This window comes from Lipotes vexillifer, unplaced genomic scaffold (assembly GCF_000442215.2).
Source record: "Lipotes vexillifer unplaced genomic scaffold, Lipotes_vexillifer_v1.1 scaffold818, whole genome shotgun sequence".
Taxonomy (NCBI): Eukaryota; Metazoa; Chordata; class Mammalia; order Artiodactyla; family Lipotidae; genus Lipotes; species Lipotes vexillifer.
The window spans coordinates 288,713-308,913 of NW_006771890.1; the positions used below are offsets into that span (position 1 = coordinate 288,713).

General features: G+C 40.4%; 1 protein-coding gene across 2 annotated transcripts in view; it reads right to left on the bottom strand.

Moving 5' to 3' along the window:
- The window catches only part of DCP1A (decapping mRNA 1A), a 59,161-nt gene that overhangs the window by 22,130 nt on the left and 16,830 nt on the right, over nucleotides 1-20,201 (bottom strand). For both annotated transcript variants that reach the window (XM_007447225.1, XM_007447226.1), the window contains exons 4-5: nucleotides 5,988-6,054; nucleotides 873-1,011 (exon numbers count right to left, since the gene is read on the bottom strand). In XM_007447225.1, coding sequence (XP_007447287.1) covers nucleotides 873-1,011; nucleotides 5,988-6,054 — 206 coding nt within the window. The remainder of the gene's footprint in view (nucleotides 1-872; nucleotides 1,012-5,987; nucleotides 6,055-20,201) is intronic.

The following is a 20,201-nucleotide window of genomic DNA, read 5'->3' on the forward strand; positions in this document are numbered from 1 at the left end:
CGAACCCGCGTCCCCTGCATCGGCAGGCGGACTCTCAAGCACTGCGCCACCAGGGAAGCCCTTGATTAACTTTTAAACTAAAATACAGGGAGGGACTTCCCTGGTGGTCCAGTGGCTAAGACTCCATGCTCCCAATGCACGGGGCCCAGGTTCGATCCCTGGTCAGAGAACTAGATTCCACATGCTGCAACTAAGACCCAGTGCAGCCAAATAAATAAATAAATAAATATTTAAAAAACACACACACAGAAAACCCAGGGAATTCTGGTGGTCTAGTGGTTAGGACTCTGCACTTTCACTGCTGAGGGCCAGTGTTCAGTCCCTGTCGGGGAACTAAGATCCCACAAACCATGTGGCGAGGCTTAAATAAATAAATAAAATAAAATACAAAACAGAAAGAAAAAAAAAAAGCATTCTAGAAAAGCCTCTCATTTGGGTAATATTCCAAATGATGCTTAATGAGGGCTGTGCACCTAGCACCAATTACAGATCATAAATTATACGCTTCGGTATTACAGGGTGCAAGTTATCAGAGTACTTTTCAAAAACTACATAAATTCCTAAGACCTAGCAGAGCCTGCAGGGTGGAAGAAGAGGTGTAAAACCTTTCCAGAGCTACCTGCTACAGGCTAACTCCTGCAGTCCAAGATCATTTTCTCCCACAGTAATTTTACAGGAATAGAAAAAGAGCATTCTAAATTTTCTGAGGTAAGAAAATGTCTTTCCTTATCTTTTAGACTTAAAATTATAAGACATGTTTTCTTTTTGAACTACTTATTCCCGCTGGCCCTGGAGGTGACTTCCCCAGCCCACGAGCCCCCCGCAGGTCTCCTCCGCCCTTTAGTTCTCCCACTCAGCATGCAGAGTCTCACCCTCTCATACTCATCCTTGGCTCTGCTTAGCATCTCCAGGATGTCGATGGGCCTGTGGTCACTGCAGCCGTTGGCCTGGCTGGGACTCTGCTTATCCCGAGCTGCTTGCTGGGACCGCCGTGTCTCCTCTTCTACCACGCTACAGGAGGAGAACCAGGTTTTAGAAAGACCTCTTTTGACACAATCTGACCCAAGAACTCTTTTGGTGTCCATCTTCCAAGGATACAGGAAGAATGCCTGCCACATGGTAGCATTGTCCTCACAATACAAAACAGAGCCTCGGTTACCCCATCCCAGGAGTATTCGACTACCTACTTCACCACCTCACTCACAACAGTACCAACCAATATATTTCACTGTCAGAAGGCCAAAAATACACAATTCCTTTCCAGAGTGGGTAGAAGTAGGTACCTTTAAAACTCTACTGAATTATCTCATTCTCTCTCTTTTTTAAAAGTATCTCAAAATCAGTCAAACTAACTGGTGAAGTAAATTTGAAAATGGACAATGCCACCAAGACAAAGGAAGGCTGCACAGTTGAACAACCCCTGGGGAGAGTGTGTATTGATAATGGGGTAGCAAGGAGAAAGATCAGCTTCTTGAAAACGGAGGTCTTGGTGAATCTTCAAAAGTTAACAATAGCACTACAAGCAAACAAAAGATTTCCCTTGTTCTCTCCTTAAAAAATCACTAAGTGGGTGACTGAGGTTAGGGTGACTGTGGTGATGCTCTTTACTTTGATTGGTGCTGCTTAAGCTAATTCTGCACTTGAAAATATATAAAGCATGAAAAGTCAAGGTCTAAGTCAAGGGTTGGGGTCTTCAAATCTATCTGAGGGGTTTCATTTCTTAGGAACATCCTCTCTTCCCTGCCACATATTAAAAGTCTGAAGCAATTATAGCAAAATGTGAGAAACTGAAAGCTGGGTGGTGAGCACATGGATATTTTATTGTTTCTTATATTTTTCTTCAAGCTTGAAATAAAAGTAATAAATTTTAATGAGGCAACTAGTCTTTTTTTCTTTTAAAGATCCATTCAGGTTTCAATCCCAACTGTAATGAATAGGCCTACCTGCCATGGGATATTATAGGTACAGTCACAACTTGATAATCATATCAATTGAGAACTTTCAGACAGTGATGATGACAGGCAATAAAACAATTCAGTAGCAAAAGGCTTGTTTTTATGGACTAAGAGGAGCAGGACAACAACAGGCCACCCAGTGTCAGCTTTACTGCTTTAAAACAGCCTGTCCAGGAACTCCCAGTAGTGTGTGTGGGATGGTTCTTTTATTTGAAAATACTGGGTTAAACAATATTAAACAGATTTTTTTTTTAAACAGCAAAAACATTCTGAGTTTTTAACATGCTAAAATGTATTACGATTCTCCAAGGATGGGCTTATAGATTTCCCCAAATTTATTTGACCATAGAATCTCCTCTTGAAGCAGGATTCTTATTTGGAAAATGCTGCTTTAAGGTAATGGTGTCGTTTCTCTATTTAGATTCTTACAGCTCTTAATAGGATTATTATTTATAAAACAAATGTAGAATCATGGACTTGACGGCAGACTGAAAGAAGACAGGCATGTGATATGAGGATCAGACCAATTAGAATATTGTTTCATTTATATCCATACTGGTAATCAACTCTTGGGAAAGAAATACTGTACTGTGACAACTGTGAGGCCTGTTGCAAAGGAAAAAAAGACTGGAGAGATAGACATTGGTTCTTTCTTTCTTTTTTTTTTTTTTTTTTTTTTTGGGGGTACGCGGGCCTCTCACTGCTGTGGCCTCTCCCGTTGCGGAGCACAGGCTCCGGACGCGCAGGCTCAGCGGCCAATGGCTCACGGGCCCAGCCGCTCCGCGGCATGTGGGATCCTCCCGGACCGGGGCACGAACCTGCATCCCCTGCATCGGCAGGTGGACTCTCAACCACTGCGCCACCAGGGAAGCCCATTGGTTATTTCTTGATGGTAGATTACAAGCAATTTCACTTTCTTTTTTTGTACTTCTCTTCATTTTCCATAATTAACAGGCACTCTTTTAATAATCGGAAAAAAGAGTACTATTAAAAATGACTAATTAGTTAATATTCAGTTATAGGCCACATCAGCCTGAATCCACCTTCTTGCTCTCCTACAGAGCTTCTCAGTTCTTATTAACACCTTTTGGAATAAATCAATTTTTTACTTGAAGAATTTTTATTATATTGCGGCTATCAAAACAGTGATAAGAACTAGACTTAACAGAATGGGCAATAACGGGCACTTTTATTTAGATGCACAATATGCCCAAAAGAATTTTACCTGTATTTCTGGTTAAGAGAGGTGATATTCTGAAATATGTAGCAAATAGAGGCTGTATCCAGGCAAAGTTAGAGCAAAGAAGGATAAAGTAACCTTTTTATCTTTGGTGACCAGAACACCATTTATCACAAAGTTAATGTTAACATATTAGGTATTCTCTTCAGCCATAAATAGGCCAGACACTTGAAAACTCACTATCAACAGTTTCATGAGGGCATTCACTAATCAGTTTCAATACCACCCCTGCTTCTAGTAAAACAAGCTTAAACCGTAAGCAAATGTCCCTCTTTTGGGCATTTCTAGTGAAGGAACCCTGAATGTCCTTCTTTTTCCTTTCTGCTTCCTGTTTCTACTTCCTCATCCTATTTCTAGGCTCAATACAATAGTTTCAGATAGGCCTTCAGTCTTCTGTTTTATCTACATTCTGAAGTCTTGCCTTAGGTGTACCACCCGCCCTGAGAGAGAAAAAAGCTCAAAATGGTTTCCTGCAAATAGCTGTTAGTGCTGCAAGAGCCAGATTCTCTCACTTTGGGCCCAAAAGCTCTCAATCTGCAGGAGAAAGTCTATATATTAATATATTCTAAAGCACAGATATTTAAGAAAAATATTCTGGATTTCAGGACAACCAAGAATCAACAAATCTTTGTCTTCTAAGTTATCAGAAGCTGCCTCTGCTGTCACTTTCAGAACTACAAAATAGTCAAATAAATGGGTTTGTAAAAAAAAGTTTATTATCTTTTTTTTTTTTTTTTAGAGAAAAGTTGTTCTAAAAAGAAAGTCTGGTTCTAGAGAGCCAACAACACATTTTCAAATGAATGACACAAGTTCGTAAGGAACAATGTCCTTGGGGTACACACAGTAATAAACATGGCCTGCCAGTGGCTCATAGCTACAGCAAACAAAGCAGGAAGCAGATAAACATCCAATTGAGACATGTTAGCAGTCCTGGACTAAAACGTGGCCTTAGCCATGTGCACTTCTTTTAAAATGCAAATATACCTGGAACTGAGATTGTGGGCCTAATTATTTACACTTTTACAAGAATTAGTTTAAAATCAGACTGTTAAAAAGAAAATTAAGACTATTTCCCCCCAGGCATGTAGGTAAAAACATTGCAGGAGAGCAAAGGGAATTTTGATTTGACAGAGGGGAAAGAGAGGTCTGCATTTCTGAGGAGATTCAGGCAAAAATTGCAAAGGAAATGTAAGTGCACCAGAACTTGCCACCCACTGCAACAGTTTGTCCAGAGCTCTGTAGCACCTCAGGCCCCTCTAGCACCTAAGTGTCTTGGGCTCCCAGAAACCAGAATGGCAATACCAGCAATACAGATAAGCCACATGAGGGGTGGCTTCTGTGGGCCAGTCTGAGAAAGGTCGATGAACCATCCCTCAGATCATCAATCCAATGAAAATTACTTTCCAAATTCCAAGATTCTGGTTTATAAGAACTCTCCTGGAACATAATCCATTAGAGGATTGGGGACTACTAAACCTAGAATCTGTGTCAAAAATAAGTTCTCTTAAAGGAAGTAGCCATGGATGTGTGCACAAATTCTCTATCAGTTACTGAACACAGTTCCACCTGCTACAGTGGAAATCTGGAGAGAACCTAAGTCAGATCCACTGCATGTGGTGGTTAGGCTGTGCACTGGATATAGAGGATACCCTCTGGAGCTAGGCAGTTCAATGGCTCTAACCACATGTTTAACAGTTAAATTATGATCTGTCTGCAGGACTGAATACAATGCAGTCATTATAAATACTAGAATGCCCTGGAAAAATGCTGTTGACATGAAAAGTAGGATGTACAGTATGATCTTACTTTTTTAAGTGTAAAGAAAAAAGTGTTGCTTGCCATTCCAGTTCAAGAAACATCAAGTCTATAGCTACTGTAGTTGCCCACAGAGAGTGTGCCCTGAGAGGAATTCAGAATGGAGAAAAACAGGAAACATTCTGTGCTTTGGAAATACTGGTCCTTAGATTAAGATGCATATCTAAGGAATCATTTCAATGACCCCAGATTCTTGCATCTTCTCATACATAGAAAAGCACTAAAATCATCAACTTGAGATGTCTGTTCTTTGCTACTGGCAGTAATCTTTTGATGCTTGACTACATGTTTTTCTCAGCAAAGCGGTTCATATATCCTCATTCTTTTGGCATTCCATTCTCTAGCTCCCTTTTTTCTTTTCTTTTTTTAAAGTATTTTAAAATTCTTGTTACTATTGCTGAGGGTCATATTTTGAATTCTTTTTTTTCTTACCTTTTTGGTTTAAAAACCAAGTAGTCTTTAGCTGGTTTCAATTATGTAAATATATTTTCCTCTTGGTGGTAACATCTTAAGTAGATGATTTTTTTCTGATGTATATATATATAAAAAAAAGTTCATATATATCCTGGCTCCTCCTTTACCTCCTGGGAGCAGTTCCTCAGAGCTCTCTGAGAGGCTATCTCCCAGGCTATAGTGCTCAGTAAGGTCACTGAATAAAAATTAACTCACAACTTTTATGTTGTGCATTGTTCTCTCAGTGGACATAAGAAACAATCACACACATCAACCCAAGGTACACGTAAAGAAAAAGACTGGAATGAAACAGACAAAAACGGTAATGCTAGTAGTAGTAGGATTATAGATAATTTTAGATTTCTTTAAGCTTTGCTGCCTTTTTCAAAACTTTGACAATAACAGGAAATCAGGGGAAAATACATGAGTTAGTGGACTCCAGTAACAAAGAGAAAGGGGAAAAGTCATTTTTTCATCTCCCATATATCACTAATTAAATCTATGGTGTAAACAGAAATACTTACTCGGCCATGAGTTTGGCTATGCGATGACAGTCATTCTTGTCATAAAACCAGATACTGTATATTGACACTTGAAAAACAAAGAAAAAAAGATAAGGGGAAATGAGGTTTCAATACTCGGGTAATATGTAAGTAATATATTATCACCATAAAATGTCACAGAATTTACCATGAGGACCTCAAACTGTTAACAGTTACTCTAAAGAAAAAAAAAAGCCTCCCCACAAACTGTTTAATAATAAAGTTATTAATAAAATTAGGACAGCTAAAATATTCAGATGAAAATTGCAAAAAGAGTTGGTTTTAGACATCATTACCAGATCTCATCAAGCTTAAGATGCCACTAAAGTACAAGATAAACTATTATTTTATGTATTATCAAGAAAAAAAATGCTGCCAATTAAACTAAGAATTAACATTGATTGTCTGCAAAGGGAACGTTGCCTACCATTCCAGTAAATATCATATGTTGCCCTAGCCTGTCATCAAGCCATCAGCCACTGCAGTGCCCCCTACCCCGCTATGGTGAGCCCTAAGGCAAATTCAGGATGGAGACAAACAGCAAACATTGTGTGCTCTGGATACTGGCCCTAGATAGTTGCATATCTAAGATGCCTATCTAAGGAATAATTTCAATGAGCCCAGACCTTGCATCTTCCCATACACACAAAAGCACAAAAATCATTAACTTGAGGTATCTGTTTTTTGTGATTAGCAGTAATATTTTGATGTTCAACTACATGTTTTCAGCAAAAACTCCTACATATCCTGGCTCCTCCCTTACCTCTTTGGAGCATTCTTCAGTTATCTGAGAAGCTATCTCCTGGGCAATAGTCCTCAGAAAGGTCTCAATAAAATTTAACCTGCAACTTTTAGGTTTTGTTTTCCTTCACTTGATAATTGTAAAATGCTTTCCAAATTGATAGTCAAATATGGGGAAAAAGGTGTCTTAATAGTTGAAAACCACGTTCCAAAACCAAACACCAGAACCTTTATGAGTCTCTTGAAATTTAAAAATATAAAATTAGTACCACATTACAGTAAAAACAAAGCTTTAAAGAACAAACACCAACTCCAGACCCATCCTATGATCGACTCTATTCACACGTGAAATGGAAGTGCCCAGGCTGAGCTCCATATCACACTTCTTTTCCAATCTTTTATTCCCAGTATGGTGATTACCACTAAGAAAGCCCCCACAAAACACTGAATAATAAACAAGCTCCTGCTGTATAGCACAGGGAACTATATTCAATATCCTGGGATAAACCATAATGAAAAAGATAATAAAAAAGAATGTAGGGCTTCCCTGGTGGCGCAGTGGTTGACAGTCCGCCTGCCGATGCAGGGGACACGGGTTCGTGCCCCGGTCCGGGAAGATCCCACATGCCACGGAGCGGCTGGGCCCGTGAGCCATGGCCGCTGAGCCTGCGTGTCCGGAGCCTGTGCTCCGCAACGGGAGAGGCCACAACAGTGAGAGGCCCGCGTACCGCAAAAACAAAAACAAAACAAAATAACGTATATATGTATATAGCTGAGTCACACTGCTGTACAGCAATTAACATTGTAAATCAATTATACTTCAATTAAAAAATAAAGAAAAACACTGGTGAATGGATAGATGAACTTTATTATAAAGATGACTAAATATAAAACTACTGTAAATACTTTTTAAAAAATATTAATTTATTTATTTCTATTTATTTATTTTTGGCTGCGTTGGGTCTTCCTTGCTGCACACGGACTTTCTCTAGTTGCGGTGAGCGGGGGCTACTCTTCGTTGCGGTGCGCAGGTTTCTCATTGCAGTGGCTTCTCTTGCTGTGGAGCACGGGCTTCAGGAGTTGTGGCACGCGGGCTCAGTAGTTGTGGCGTGCGGGTTCTAGAGCGCAAGCTCAGTAGTTGTGGCGGATGGGCTTAGTTGCTCTGCAGCATGTGGGATATTCCCAGACCAGGGCTCAAACCCTTGTCCCCTGCATTGGCAGTTGGATTCTTAACCACTGTGCTACCAGGTAAGTCCAAAACTACTGTAGATGCTTTTTTAAAAAAAATTTATTTTATTTATTTATTTTTTATTTTTGGCTGTGTTGGGTCTTCGTTGCTGCACGGGCTTTCTCTAGTTGTGGTGAGCGGGGGCTACTCTTTGATGCGGTGCATGGGCTTCTCATTGTGGTGGCTTCTCTTGTTGAGGAGCACAGGGCTTCAGTAGTTGTGGCACGTGGGCTCAGTAGTTGTGGTGCACAGGCTTAGCTGCTCCACGGCATGTGGGATCTTCCCAGACCAGGGCTCGAGCCTGTGTGCCCTACATTGGCAGGTGGATTCTTAACCACTGCACCACCAGGGAAGCCCCAGATACTTTTTGAATTTATTTTTTTACTTGAATTTTTAATTTTTATACAATTTTTAAAGGTTACTTTCCATTTACAGTTATTACAAAATTTTGGCTGTATTCTCTGTGTCGTACATATAAATACTTTCTGGATAAGGTAGATATACTGAATATATAAGTCAAAATAAACATAGCGATAGGCATGGCTCATTGCTACCATGTGCATCCACTGTGACACAGCACATCCCGGGTTTCACCCCCTTTCATACTTACTGTGACTCTCTGGCACAGGAAGGGCAGATATGCTTTTATTTTTTTAAATTAAACTTTTAGTTTTGAAATAATTGTAGCTTAACATGCAACTGCAAAAAATAAACAGAGATCCTGTGTGCCCTTTGTTTGTTCCAGTGGTAACAGTTTGTAAAACTATAACATAATATCACAGCCAGACTACTGACATTGATAAAATCAAGATACAGAACATTTTGGGACTTCCCTGGTGGCCAGTGGTTAAGACTCTGCCCTCCCAATGCAGGGGGCCCAGGTTCGATCCATGGTCAGGAAACTAGATCCCACATGCATGCCACAACTAAGAGTTCACATGCCACAACTAAGGAGCCTGGAAGCCACAACTAAGGAGCCCACCTGCTGCAACCAAGACCCAGCAAAACCAAATAAATATTTTAAAAATATATATTAAAAAAAAAAAGATACAGAACATTTCTGTAGCCACAGGGATCCCTGTTGCTCTTTTATTGCCACACCCATCTCCCTTGGTACCCCTCCCCCATCTCTGACCCCTGACAAGCACACTAATCTGTTCTCCATTTCTATAACGTTGCCATTTCAAGAATGTATTATAAATGGAATCATAGAGGATGCAACTTTTTGCAACTGACTTTTCTGTCTCAACATAATTCTCTGGATATTCATCTAAGTTGTTGCTTGCATCAATAGTTTGTTCCCATTTTTTGCTGAATAGTATTTCATGGTATGGATGTACTAGTTTATTTAACCATTTTTCCACTGAAGGACATCTGGAGTGTTTCCAGTTTTTGGCCATTATGCATAAAGCTGCTATGTTCAGGTATAGGTTTTTTGTTTGTTTGTTTGTTTGTTTGTTGTGGTATGTGGGCCTCTCACTGTTGTGGCCTCTCCCGTCGTGGAGCACAGGCTCCAGACGCACAGGCCCAGTGGCCATGGCTCACGGGCCCAGCCGCTCTGCGGCACGTGGGATCTTCCCGGACGTAGGCACGAACCCGTGTCCCCCGCATTGGCAGGCGGACTCTCAACCACTGCGCCACCAGGGAAGCCCTCGGGTATAGGTTTTTGTGAACCTAAGTTTTCATTTCTCTGGGTTAAATGTCCAAAAGTACAGTTACTGAGTCACAGTAGTTGCATGTTTTTTAAAGAGAAACTGTTAAACTGTTTTCCAGTTTTACAGTGGATGACACATCTAGTCTCTCTGCATCCTTGCCAGCATTTGTTGTTCCATTTTTAACTTTATGCATTCTGATAGGTGCATAGTGGTAACTCATGGTGGTTTTAATTTACATTTCCCTAATGGCTAACATTACCGAACGTCTTTTCCCCTGCCTGTCATTTGTATATCCTCTCTAGTCAAATGTCTGTTTATGTCTTTTGACCCATTGGATTGTTTTTTAAACTGCTGATTTGAGAGTTCTTCATATATTCAATATACCAGTCCTTTGTCAGACTTGTGGTTTGAAAATATTTTCTCCTTTGTCTGTAGTTTTTTTTCATCCTCTTCACGAGGTCCTTCCAGAGCAAAAGTTTTTAATTCTGACAAGGTGCAATTTATGAGTTTTTCCTTTTATGGATTATGCTTTTGATGTCAAGTCTAAAAACTCTTTGCTGACCCCTAGATTCAAAATTTTATCCTGGGCTTCCCTAGTGGCGTGGTGGTTAAGAATCTGCCTTGCCAATGCAGGGGACAGGTTTCCAGCCCTGGTCCAGGAAGATCCCACATGCTGCGGAACAACTAAGCCCGTGCACCCCAACTGCTGAGCCTGCGGTCTAGAGCCCATGAGCCACAACTACTGAAGCCTGAGCGCCTAGAGACTGTGCTCTGCAACAAGAGAAGCCACTGCGATGAGACGCCCATGCACCGCAATGAAGAGCAGGCCCAGGCCCTGCTATCTAGAGATCGCCTGTACGCAGCAATGAAGACCCAAAGCAGCCAAAGGTAAAATAAAAAAAAAAAAAAAAAAAATTTTTATCCTGTGTTTTTTCCCTAAAGGGTTTATAGTTTTACATTTAAAATGGTGATCCATTTTGAAGTTTTTTGGGGGAAAAAAAGGTTTAGGTTAAGGTTCTTTTTTTCTTTTTGGTGCAACTGTTCCAGTATTATTTGTTGAAAATGCTCTCTTCTATTGAGAAATCTTTTGTACCTTTGTCAAATATTAGTTGGGCATATTTGTGTGTGTCTATTTCTGGATTCTTTATTCTGTCCTATTTATTTGTTTATCCCTCTACCAACACCACATCATCTTGATTACTGCAGCTATATATAAGCTTTAATATTGGGAAGAATAATTCCTCCACTTTATGCTTCTTTTTCCAAGATTGTTTTAGCTTCTAGGGTCTGTGTCTTTCCATATAAATTTTAGAATAAGTTTGTCTATGCCTAAAAAAATCCTTGCTGGGATTTTGACAGGACTTGGGAAGAGCTGACATCTTTAGTATGTCAAGTCCTTCAATGCACAAATATAGCACATCTCTCCATTTATTTAGGTTTTGATTTCTTTCATTTTGTAATTTTCAGCACACATACCCTGTATATATTTTGTTATGTTTACCCTAAGTATTTAATTTTCTTTGTAGAGATTATGAATGGTATTGTTTTTAACTTGGGTTTCCACAGGTTCATTGTTAGTATGTAGAAGTCTGATTGATTTTTGTGTGTTGATTTTGTATCCTCAGACCTTACCAAACTCATTTATTAGTTCTAGGAGTTTATACATAGACAATCATGTCATTTGTGAATAGAGACAGTTTTATTTCTTCTTTTCCAATCTGTAGCCCTCTTCTTTTTTCTTTTTCGCCTTATTACAGTGGCTAGATCTTCTAGTGCTATGTTGAATAGCAGTGATGACAATGAATATCCTTGCCTTGTTTTCAATCTTAGAGGGAAAACATTCAGCCTTTCACTTATGATATGGTGGATTAGAGTGACTGATTTTTTTTTTTTTTTTTTTTTTTTTGCAGTACGCGGGCCTCTCACTGCTGTGGCCTCTCCCGTTGTGGAGCACAGGCTCCGGACGCGCAGGCTCAGCGGCCACGGCTCATGGGCCCAGCTGTTCCGCGGCATATGGGATCCCCCTGGACCGGGGCATGAACCCGTGTCCCCTGCATCGGCAGGCGGACTCTCAACCACTGCGCCACCAGGGAAGCCCAGAGTGACTGATTTTTAATATTGAACCAGCTTTGCAGATTTGGAATAAGGCCCACTTGGGCATAATTTATATTTCTTTTCTATATATTGTTGGCTTTGCTAATATTTGGTTAAGGATTTTTTTCATCTAAGTTCATGAGAGATACTGGTTTGTGGTCTTCTTTTTTTTTGTACTGTCTTTGTCTTGTTTGGGTATTAGAGTAAACACTGGTCTTACACAGTCAGTTGAGAAGAGTTCCTTCCTTTTCTGTTTTCTAGAACAAACTGTAAAATTAGTGTTAATTCTTCTTTGAATTCTCCAGTAAAACCATCTGGGCCTGGAGATTTCTTTTTCGAGAGCTTTAAAATTATGGATTCAATTTCTTTCATGGCTATAGGACTACTCATGTTATCTATTTTATCTCGGTTGAATTTTGCAGTTTGTTTTTTTCAAGGAATTGGTCCATTTCTTCTAAGTTGTCAAGTTTATGAGTATAAAGTTGTTAATAGCATTCTCTTATTACAGAGGATGTGTAGTGACATTGTAAGCAGATACAGTAGGAGGTCCAAGGAGAAAGAGAACCAGGCACAGCTTTCTTGACAGAAGAGAAGCCATTTTTGGCCTAAGACATTTTGTGTAACAGGTCCCAGTAACTAATGATCTTAAGGGAACAAAAGAATGCAGAAACAAACTATTATCAGGCAAGAGAAGTAACAATAACAAAGATAACATATCAGTCTTAGACTCCCTGTTCTGTTTCAATGGTAAGACTAGCCTGAAAAGCTCAACCACCAGATAAACTGAAACCTAAGGAATGATGATGTTGACCTTTTCTGACCCTCAATCAACTATAGAAGCTTGGACTCTGTGGACCACTCAAGCCCCTTCATGAATACGCATGTATCCTTAGCTTAAAACTCCCCCAATTTTGCTGTTCAGGGAAACCCTGCTTTGGGAAAGCCCAGTAGTTCTTAATTGCTGCAAGTAATAATAAATCTTTCCGGGCTTCCCTGGTGGTGCAGTGGTTGAGAGTCCGCCTGCCGATGCAGGGGACGCGGGTTCGTGCCCCGGTCCGGGAAGATCCCACATGCCGCGGAGCGGCTGGGCCCGTGAGCCATGGCCGCTGAGCCTGCGCATTCGGAGCCTGTGCTCCGCAACAGGAGAGGCCACAACAGTGAGACGCCCACATACCGCAAAAAAACAACCCCAAAAAACAAAAAAACAGAAACAAAAAAAATAAATCCTTCCTTCTACTGATCTTTGGCTTGGTTTTGTCTTTTGGCTTGACACCCACCAAGAGGCAAACCCAGTTTGGGGGTAACAACGTCCACTATTTCATTCCTGATATTGCTAATCTGTGTTGTGTTTTTGCTTTTGTTAGTCATTACTAAAGGTTTATCAATTTTATCAACTTTTTCAAAGAACTTTTTTTTTTTTTTTTTTTTTTTGCAGTACACGGGCCTCTCACTGCTGTGGCCTCTCCCGTTGCTGAGCACAGGCTCCGGATGCACAGGCTCAGCGGCCATGGCTCATAGGCCCAGCTGCTCCATGGCACATGGGATCTTCCCAGACCGGGGCACGAACCTGCATCCCCTGCATCGGCAGGCGGACTCTCAACCACTGCGCCACCAGGGAAGCCCTCAAAGAACCAACTTTTTGTTTCATTGGTTTTTCTCTATTTTCATCTTTTCAATGTCACTGATTTTTCTGTTCTCTTCTTTGTTCTTTCCTTACTTCTGTATGCTTTGAGTTATTTTATTTTGTTCTTCTTTTCCTAATTTCTTGAGGTGGGAATTTAGTAGACTCCTAGGCAGTGTTGCTTGAAGGGGTGAGAGAAGTTTCCCATGGCTAGGCCATCTGGTATGCCTTTAGTGGGGAGCCTCTGACCTTCAGAGATGAAGACTGCTTCCCAGGCCAGGCTGGTTGTGATGTGACTCCTCCCCTGCTCCCACCACACCTTCATGAAAATGAGGGAACATATTACTCTAGTGGCCACTTATTGTCAGTAGGGCTTCCAATCTTTCCTGCCAATTTTGCTGGGCTCACCTGGTATTTATTGTTGGCAGGACTCCCATTTGATCTGGGAGAGGAATGAGCCTAACTGTGGCACCTTCCTTTGCTACACTGGAGGTCAAGAAACACCAGGCCTGGGTCCCCTTCTTCTGTTGGGTGGGAGGGTTGTAAGACAACATGCTGCTGTGTTGTTCTTTGAGTTCTGGGTCCTGCACCAGATCATCTTCCTCTTTCTACTGTTCAGAGTTTTCCTGATTGTCTTTTGTGATACTTCTGGTTTTTATAGTTGTACTTAACAGGGTAGAAGCAAAGAAAGACAAATCTATGCCATTTTGTTTGGATCATTAGTCTCATTATGTATGCTTATGGATGGAAAACTGAAGCTCATGGAAAGACTACATGACATTAATAAATCAGATAAAAATAGCCTTATAACTAGAACTCAGGTCTTCTCATTCCTAGGCCAATAATCCTGCCACTATACACCCAATGCCTCATTAGTTGAAATAATGTAAAATATTTTGTAGAAACAAAAGAGTTAATGGGCTTCAATTATGCTTGAAGACTAAAGCAACACATAAAAGAATAAAGTATAAATAATTGAATAAGTTAAAAATTATATACTAAAAGACTGACAGAAAATAAAAATATAAATGCTAGCACAAGAAACTTTAAATAAATTAAAAATCCTTTTTTATAACTACGATTTGAATTTCATCAATACACATTAACATATACTGATATTACCAATACACATTCATTTAGAAAACCACTGTTAATAAAAGCTTTTTTTAAAAAAAATTAAGGTATAAATGACATATATTAGTTTCAGGTGTACAGTGCAATGATTTGATATTTGTGTATACTGCAAAATAATTGCAAGGCCAGTTAACATCCATCAACCATACACAGTCACAAAAAATTTTTTTTTCTTGTGATGAGAACTTTTAAGATCCACTCTCTTAGCTACATTCAAATATGCAATACAGTACTATTAACCACAGTCACCATGCTGTACATTACATTCCCATGACTATTCATTTTATAACTGGAAATTTGTACCTTTTGACTTCCCTCGCCTATTTTACCTACCCACCTCAGGCAACCACAAACCTGTTCTCTATCTATGATCTCCGTTTTTGTTTGATTCCACATATAAGTGGGATCATGTGGTATTATTTTTTCCGTCTGACTTATTTCACTTAGCATAATGCCCTCAAAGGCCAACCAAATGGAAGGATTTCATTCTTTTTTATGGCTGAATAATATTCCATTGTGTGCTCAGTTCTCCCAATACCATTTATCAGAGACTGTTCTTTCCCCATTGTGTATTCTTGGCTTCTCTGTCAGAAGTTAATCAGCCATAAATGCCTGGGTTTATTTGTGGGCTCTCTATTCTGTTCCATTGACCTATGTGTGTTTTTATGCCAATACCACACTGTTTTGATTACTACATCTTTATAATATAGTTTGAAATCAGGGAGGGTAATGCCTCCAGCTTTGTGTTCTTTCTCAAAATTACTTTGACTCAGGACTTCCCTGGTGGTCCAGTGGTTAAGAATCCACCTTCCAATGCAGGGGACGTGAGTTCAAGCCCTGGCCAGGGAACTAAGATCCCACATGCCGCGGAGCAACTAAGCCCACGTGCTCTGGAGCCTGCGCACCACAACTAGAGAGCCTGTGTGCTGCAAGGAAAGATCGCACATGCCTCAACTAAAGATGCAATGTAGCCAAATAAATAAATAAATAAAATGTTAAAAAAAAAGGGGGCTTCCCTGGTGGCACAGTGGTTGAGAGTCCGCCTGCCGATGCAGGGGACACGGGTTTGTGCCTCGGTCTGGGAAGATCCCACATGCCGCAGAGCGGCTGGGCCTGTGAGCCATGGCCACTAAGCCTGTGCTTCTGGAGCCTGTGCTCCGCAATGGGAGAGGCCACAACAGTGAGAGGCCCGGGGACTGCAAAAAAAAAAAAAAAAAAAAAAAAAGATTTCTTTGGCTCTTCAGGGTCTTTGTGGTTTCATACAAATATTAGGATTGTTTGTTCTATTTTGGTGAAAAATGTCATTGGAATTTTGACAGGGACTGCACTGAATCTGTAGATTGCTTTGGGTAGTATGGACATTTTAACGCTCTTAATTCTTCCAATCCATGAGCATGGGATATTTTGTTTTCTTTTTATAAATTTATTTATTTATTTATTTATTTATTTATGGCTGCATTGGGTCTTTGTGGCTGTATGCAGGCTTCCTCTAGTTGCCGCGAGCGGGGGCTACTCTTTATTGCAGTGTGCGGGCTTCTCACTGCAGTGGCTTCTCTTATTGCAGAGCATAGATTCTAGGCGTGCAGGCTTCAGTAGTTGTGCCACATGGGCTCAGCAGTGTGGCTCGCAGGCTCTAGAGTGCAGGCTCGGTAGTTGTGGCACATGGGCTTAGTTGCTCCGCGGCACGTGGGATCTTCCCGGACCAGGGCTCGAACCCGTGTCCTCTGTACTGGCAGGCAGATTCTAAACCACTGTGCCACCAGGGAAGTCCAATGTGTCTTCTTCAATTTCTTTGATTAATGTCATAGTTTTCAGTGTACACTGAAAGCTATTTTAATGACGAATTTTTTGTTTCACCCTGAATTAAGGTCATTACATTCTATAAAAGACTTCGTGGCCAATCACAACTTTAACAGTTTCTTTTCAATGGAAATAAAAGTTTATTTGGCTTTTTTATTGCCATTGCAGAGTGAGATAAAACATTGATATACAGAGTAAGTGAATGGTTTCATTTTAACCAATGAAGATCATGAACATCGATTTTTTTTTTCCCTACTTTGTTCACAAGGGGGCTTCTCTGACCCCACATCTGGCCATGCGTCCTACCATGAGGCAGCCCAGGCTTGCTTTTGTTTTCTGAGCTGTCAGCCTGCTGTGAATAGTTCCCTGTGCTTGGAATCCATTTTCATCGCCCCTCTTCTGTTCACAGAACTTCAAAACACTACCAATGCTTCAAACAAAGTTAATATCCTTGAATAATGGATAATTCTGGAATATTTTATATGACGTAAGTCGACAGATTAAGCTTACCTTTGACATCCCAATGGAAGAAGCACAGAAGCAACCCTGTTACAGAGGAGATAATTGCTAAGCATTATCTACCACAGGCTCTTAGTTATGTTCCTTGCAGCTAAGAACTGCTCCAACATAGAGTAAATTGGATTGGGGTTCTGAAAAGACTTCATATATGGCAATCACACACAACTACCTTTCTCTAAATATGCCTCATCTGACCTTGGCTAAAGAACACACAAAATACAAGAGGCCAAATACAAAAGATACCAATATTTCTCTAACAGACAACCCCATACAACTTAGAGTGATGAGAAAAAAGGATGATACGCAATACATCAGGTTCAGAGAGGAACACACAATATTACTGGGGGCTAAGCAGAGGCATTTAAGTATGTTTTCATAGGGAATGTGCAAACCAAACTCTTAAAGAATTCCATATCAATAATCAAAGTAAGTCCACCCGAGCTGTCAACTTACTTTGACAAATCTTTACTTAAGCCCTACCCCCTTTCCTTTGAAGAAATACACTATAATTTAGAAATAAGATGCACACTTTCCACGCTTGTACATTATCAAGTAAACGGCCAAAAAAGAGCCAAACACTTTCAAAGGCATGCTGCAGAAGAAATAAAGATAAGGAAGCCATAATGATAGCTTAATGGGTAAAGGATAAGAGTCACACTCGATTCTGCCAAAAGCAGACCTGTAGAGGTTCAGACACGCATCAAAGAATCAGCTCTGTCTGCCAACATATCAAATGCTCAGTGCATGCAACTGGCAAGGAGGCCCAGGGAGCTGCCACTAAGCCTGTCACTGTCACTGGTGAGGAAAGACAGACAAGCTCACCAGATAGCTAAAACCATGGAAGACCTTGTCTCTAAACCAAAGCTAAGTATTCTTCCCTCAAGAGAACTTACAATCTAAGGCCCAACACATTTTTGCCAACAATTTGCTTGCTGAAACATCTTGATTAATTATACCACAGAGGATTTAGGGATTTGGCAATACAGTATAATTTTGCTATGGTAAATAATAATGGCATCCTGTTTTATAAGTGGCTTTTATCAATATGAAAGCAAATTATTTAGTTATTGGACACCCACCACATATCATGGCTGTTAACCATTGTCCCAAGTAAGTCATGCTGTTACTGAAGAGTTAGGGGGTGTGACAGGACATTTAAATACCTTTATGTTGTACTTCCATAAAAAATAGCAAAGTGCAGAAAAGTATATTCAAAATTAAACGTTTCCTTGCTTTTCTTTTTCCTTTTTATAACTTAAAAAAATTATTTATTTATTTTTGGCTGCATTGGGTCTTTGTTGCTGTGTGCGGGCTTTCTCTAGCTGTGGTGCATGGGCTTCTCATTGCGGTGGCTTCTCTTGCAGAGCATGGGCTCTAGGCACGCGGGCTCAGTAGCTGTGGCTCGCGGGCTCTGGAGCACAGGCTCAGTAGTTGTGGTGCATGGGCTTAGTTGCTCTGCGGCATGTGGGATCTTCCCAGATCAGGGCTTGAACCCGTGTCCCCTGCATTGGCAGGCGGATTCTTAACCACTGAGCCACCAGGGAAGCTCTCCATTGCTTTTCAAGTGACAGCCCTTTTCTTTTGAAAGTATGAAAAATACAATCGACAAAGATTAAAGTTATTGGATTGTTTAATATTGATAAATTTTAAAAAGCTGAAGGGCAAAACATCCATTTCCCTAGAGAGTCCTGTATGAAGATCCAGGAGCCAATTATGATTTGATGTTATACCTCATTTTGCTTCTCATCTGCAGTGGCATATGGCACACACAAGATCAAGGAAACCCAAATTAATGTGGAGCCTTTATAAAATCCCTTGAAACTTCTAGAGATTCTGTGAACTGTCACAGAGCTGGGAATCACTCTCATGCACGTTGTCTTTTTATTCATTTATTATTTAGATCTGATCTACTTTCTAAAATGATTTGAGGAGGCTGAAGATTTTCTCAGTATGGTGCTAAGCAGAAAAATGGGTTTGATAAAGCTTTTTGGGGTTGAGTTATAAAATTATTATAAAATTTATGAAGACGACACCCACAAAGATCCCCTAGACCAGGGAACAAAAACAAGAAAATGTACTTTCAACATAATCAAAAATATTTACCCTAGAATGAGGAAGACCCTTCTGATTATAAAAGTACTGTTAAGAATGGAGGAGATGATACAAACATAAGCCTGTCCTGACAAGTGAAAAAGCAAATGCCTTGACAGATCATTTCCTTTAAGACAAGAATAAGCCTGGTGGCTCCTTATCAGTATCAAAAGGTTGGGAAAGAGAGAGAAGAGAAAGTCTCTGAGGTGGGGTGGGGTTTAGAACACACACACACACACACACACACACACACACACACACACACACGAAAAGGGGTATGGAGACAAAGACTGCGGACCTGGAATTACGACTGGAGACTGTGGTAGGTGGCAAACAGGCAGGTGAGGCAATGCTGTGAATCTATAAGTAAGGCTGGTAAGTGTAACGGGGTTACGTCAGCAGCTTACCTTTTTTGGATGAAAGAACACATATTAAAACACCACTGAACACTAACATGGCAGAGAAAGAGCACACCTTCTAAAATTTAAATTATAATGTCCATTTAGTAAACACTGATTAAAAGACTTAGGCCAGGAAATTAAAAATGCTATTTTGCAAGCTCTTTGGTTTGTTTCTAAATTTGGTTCCCCTCTCTAAATTAAATCAAGTCCAAAAATATTTACCAGCAATACTGCTTCCACAGTCCTTTTTAACACTGTAATTTCAGTATAGGATTCAGACACATGAATGTTTTTGGGGAATAGGAAAATAAACCCCAAAATATCACAACTGATGATTCCTATTTATAAACTTTTTATTCTTTAATGAGGGGCAACCCTGAATAAAATAGTGAATCACACAAGGGTTTCACCTCTGCTGTCAGGATTTATCGCCACTATTGCCACACAGTACTTACCACTCCCTAAGGCAGAGCGTCCCCTGAGCTGCAAGTGATTATGGGTGTGCCAAAATGTTGGATTCATCCAACCCCCACTAGTGGTCTATTCATCCCAGTGTCCCACACAAATCCATATTATCATTTTTATGTATCACAAGGGACAACAAAGGGTGGGAAGCATGGCCCTTGGCTTCCATGCAGCCAAGTTCCAAGTTTCCTGGGCTTCTAAAAATCTACACTTAGGGGTTTGGGAAACAGGTCAGACAGTGGTGTAAGAAAAGGGGGAACTTCTTTTCTCTCCTTTCTCTAACTTCTCTCCTACATGTTTTTCTACCAATTTCTAAGAGATTATCCAAACCAGGGTTGTAAGGCAAATGCTGAAGAAGGTATAAGAGACCTCAGGGTGTGATGGATCAGTGAAGCTCCGGTGAGCAGGCCCTACCCAGCGCTCTGCTGACTGTTAGTGCTTGCAGGA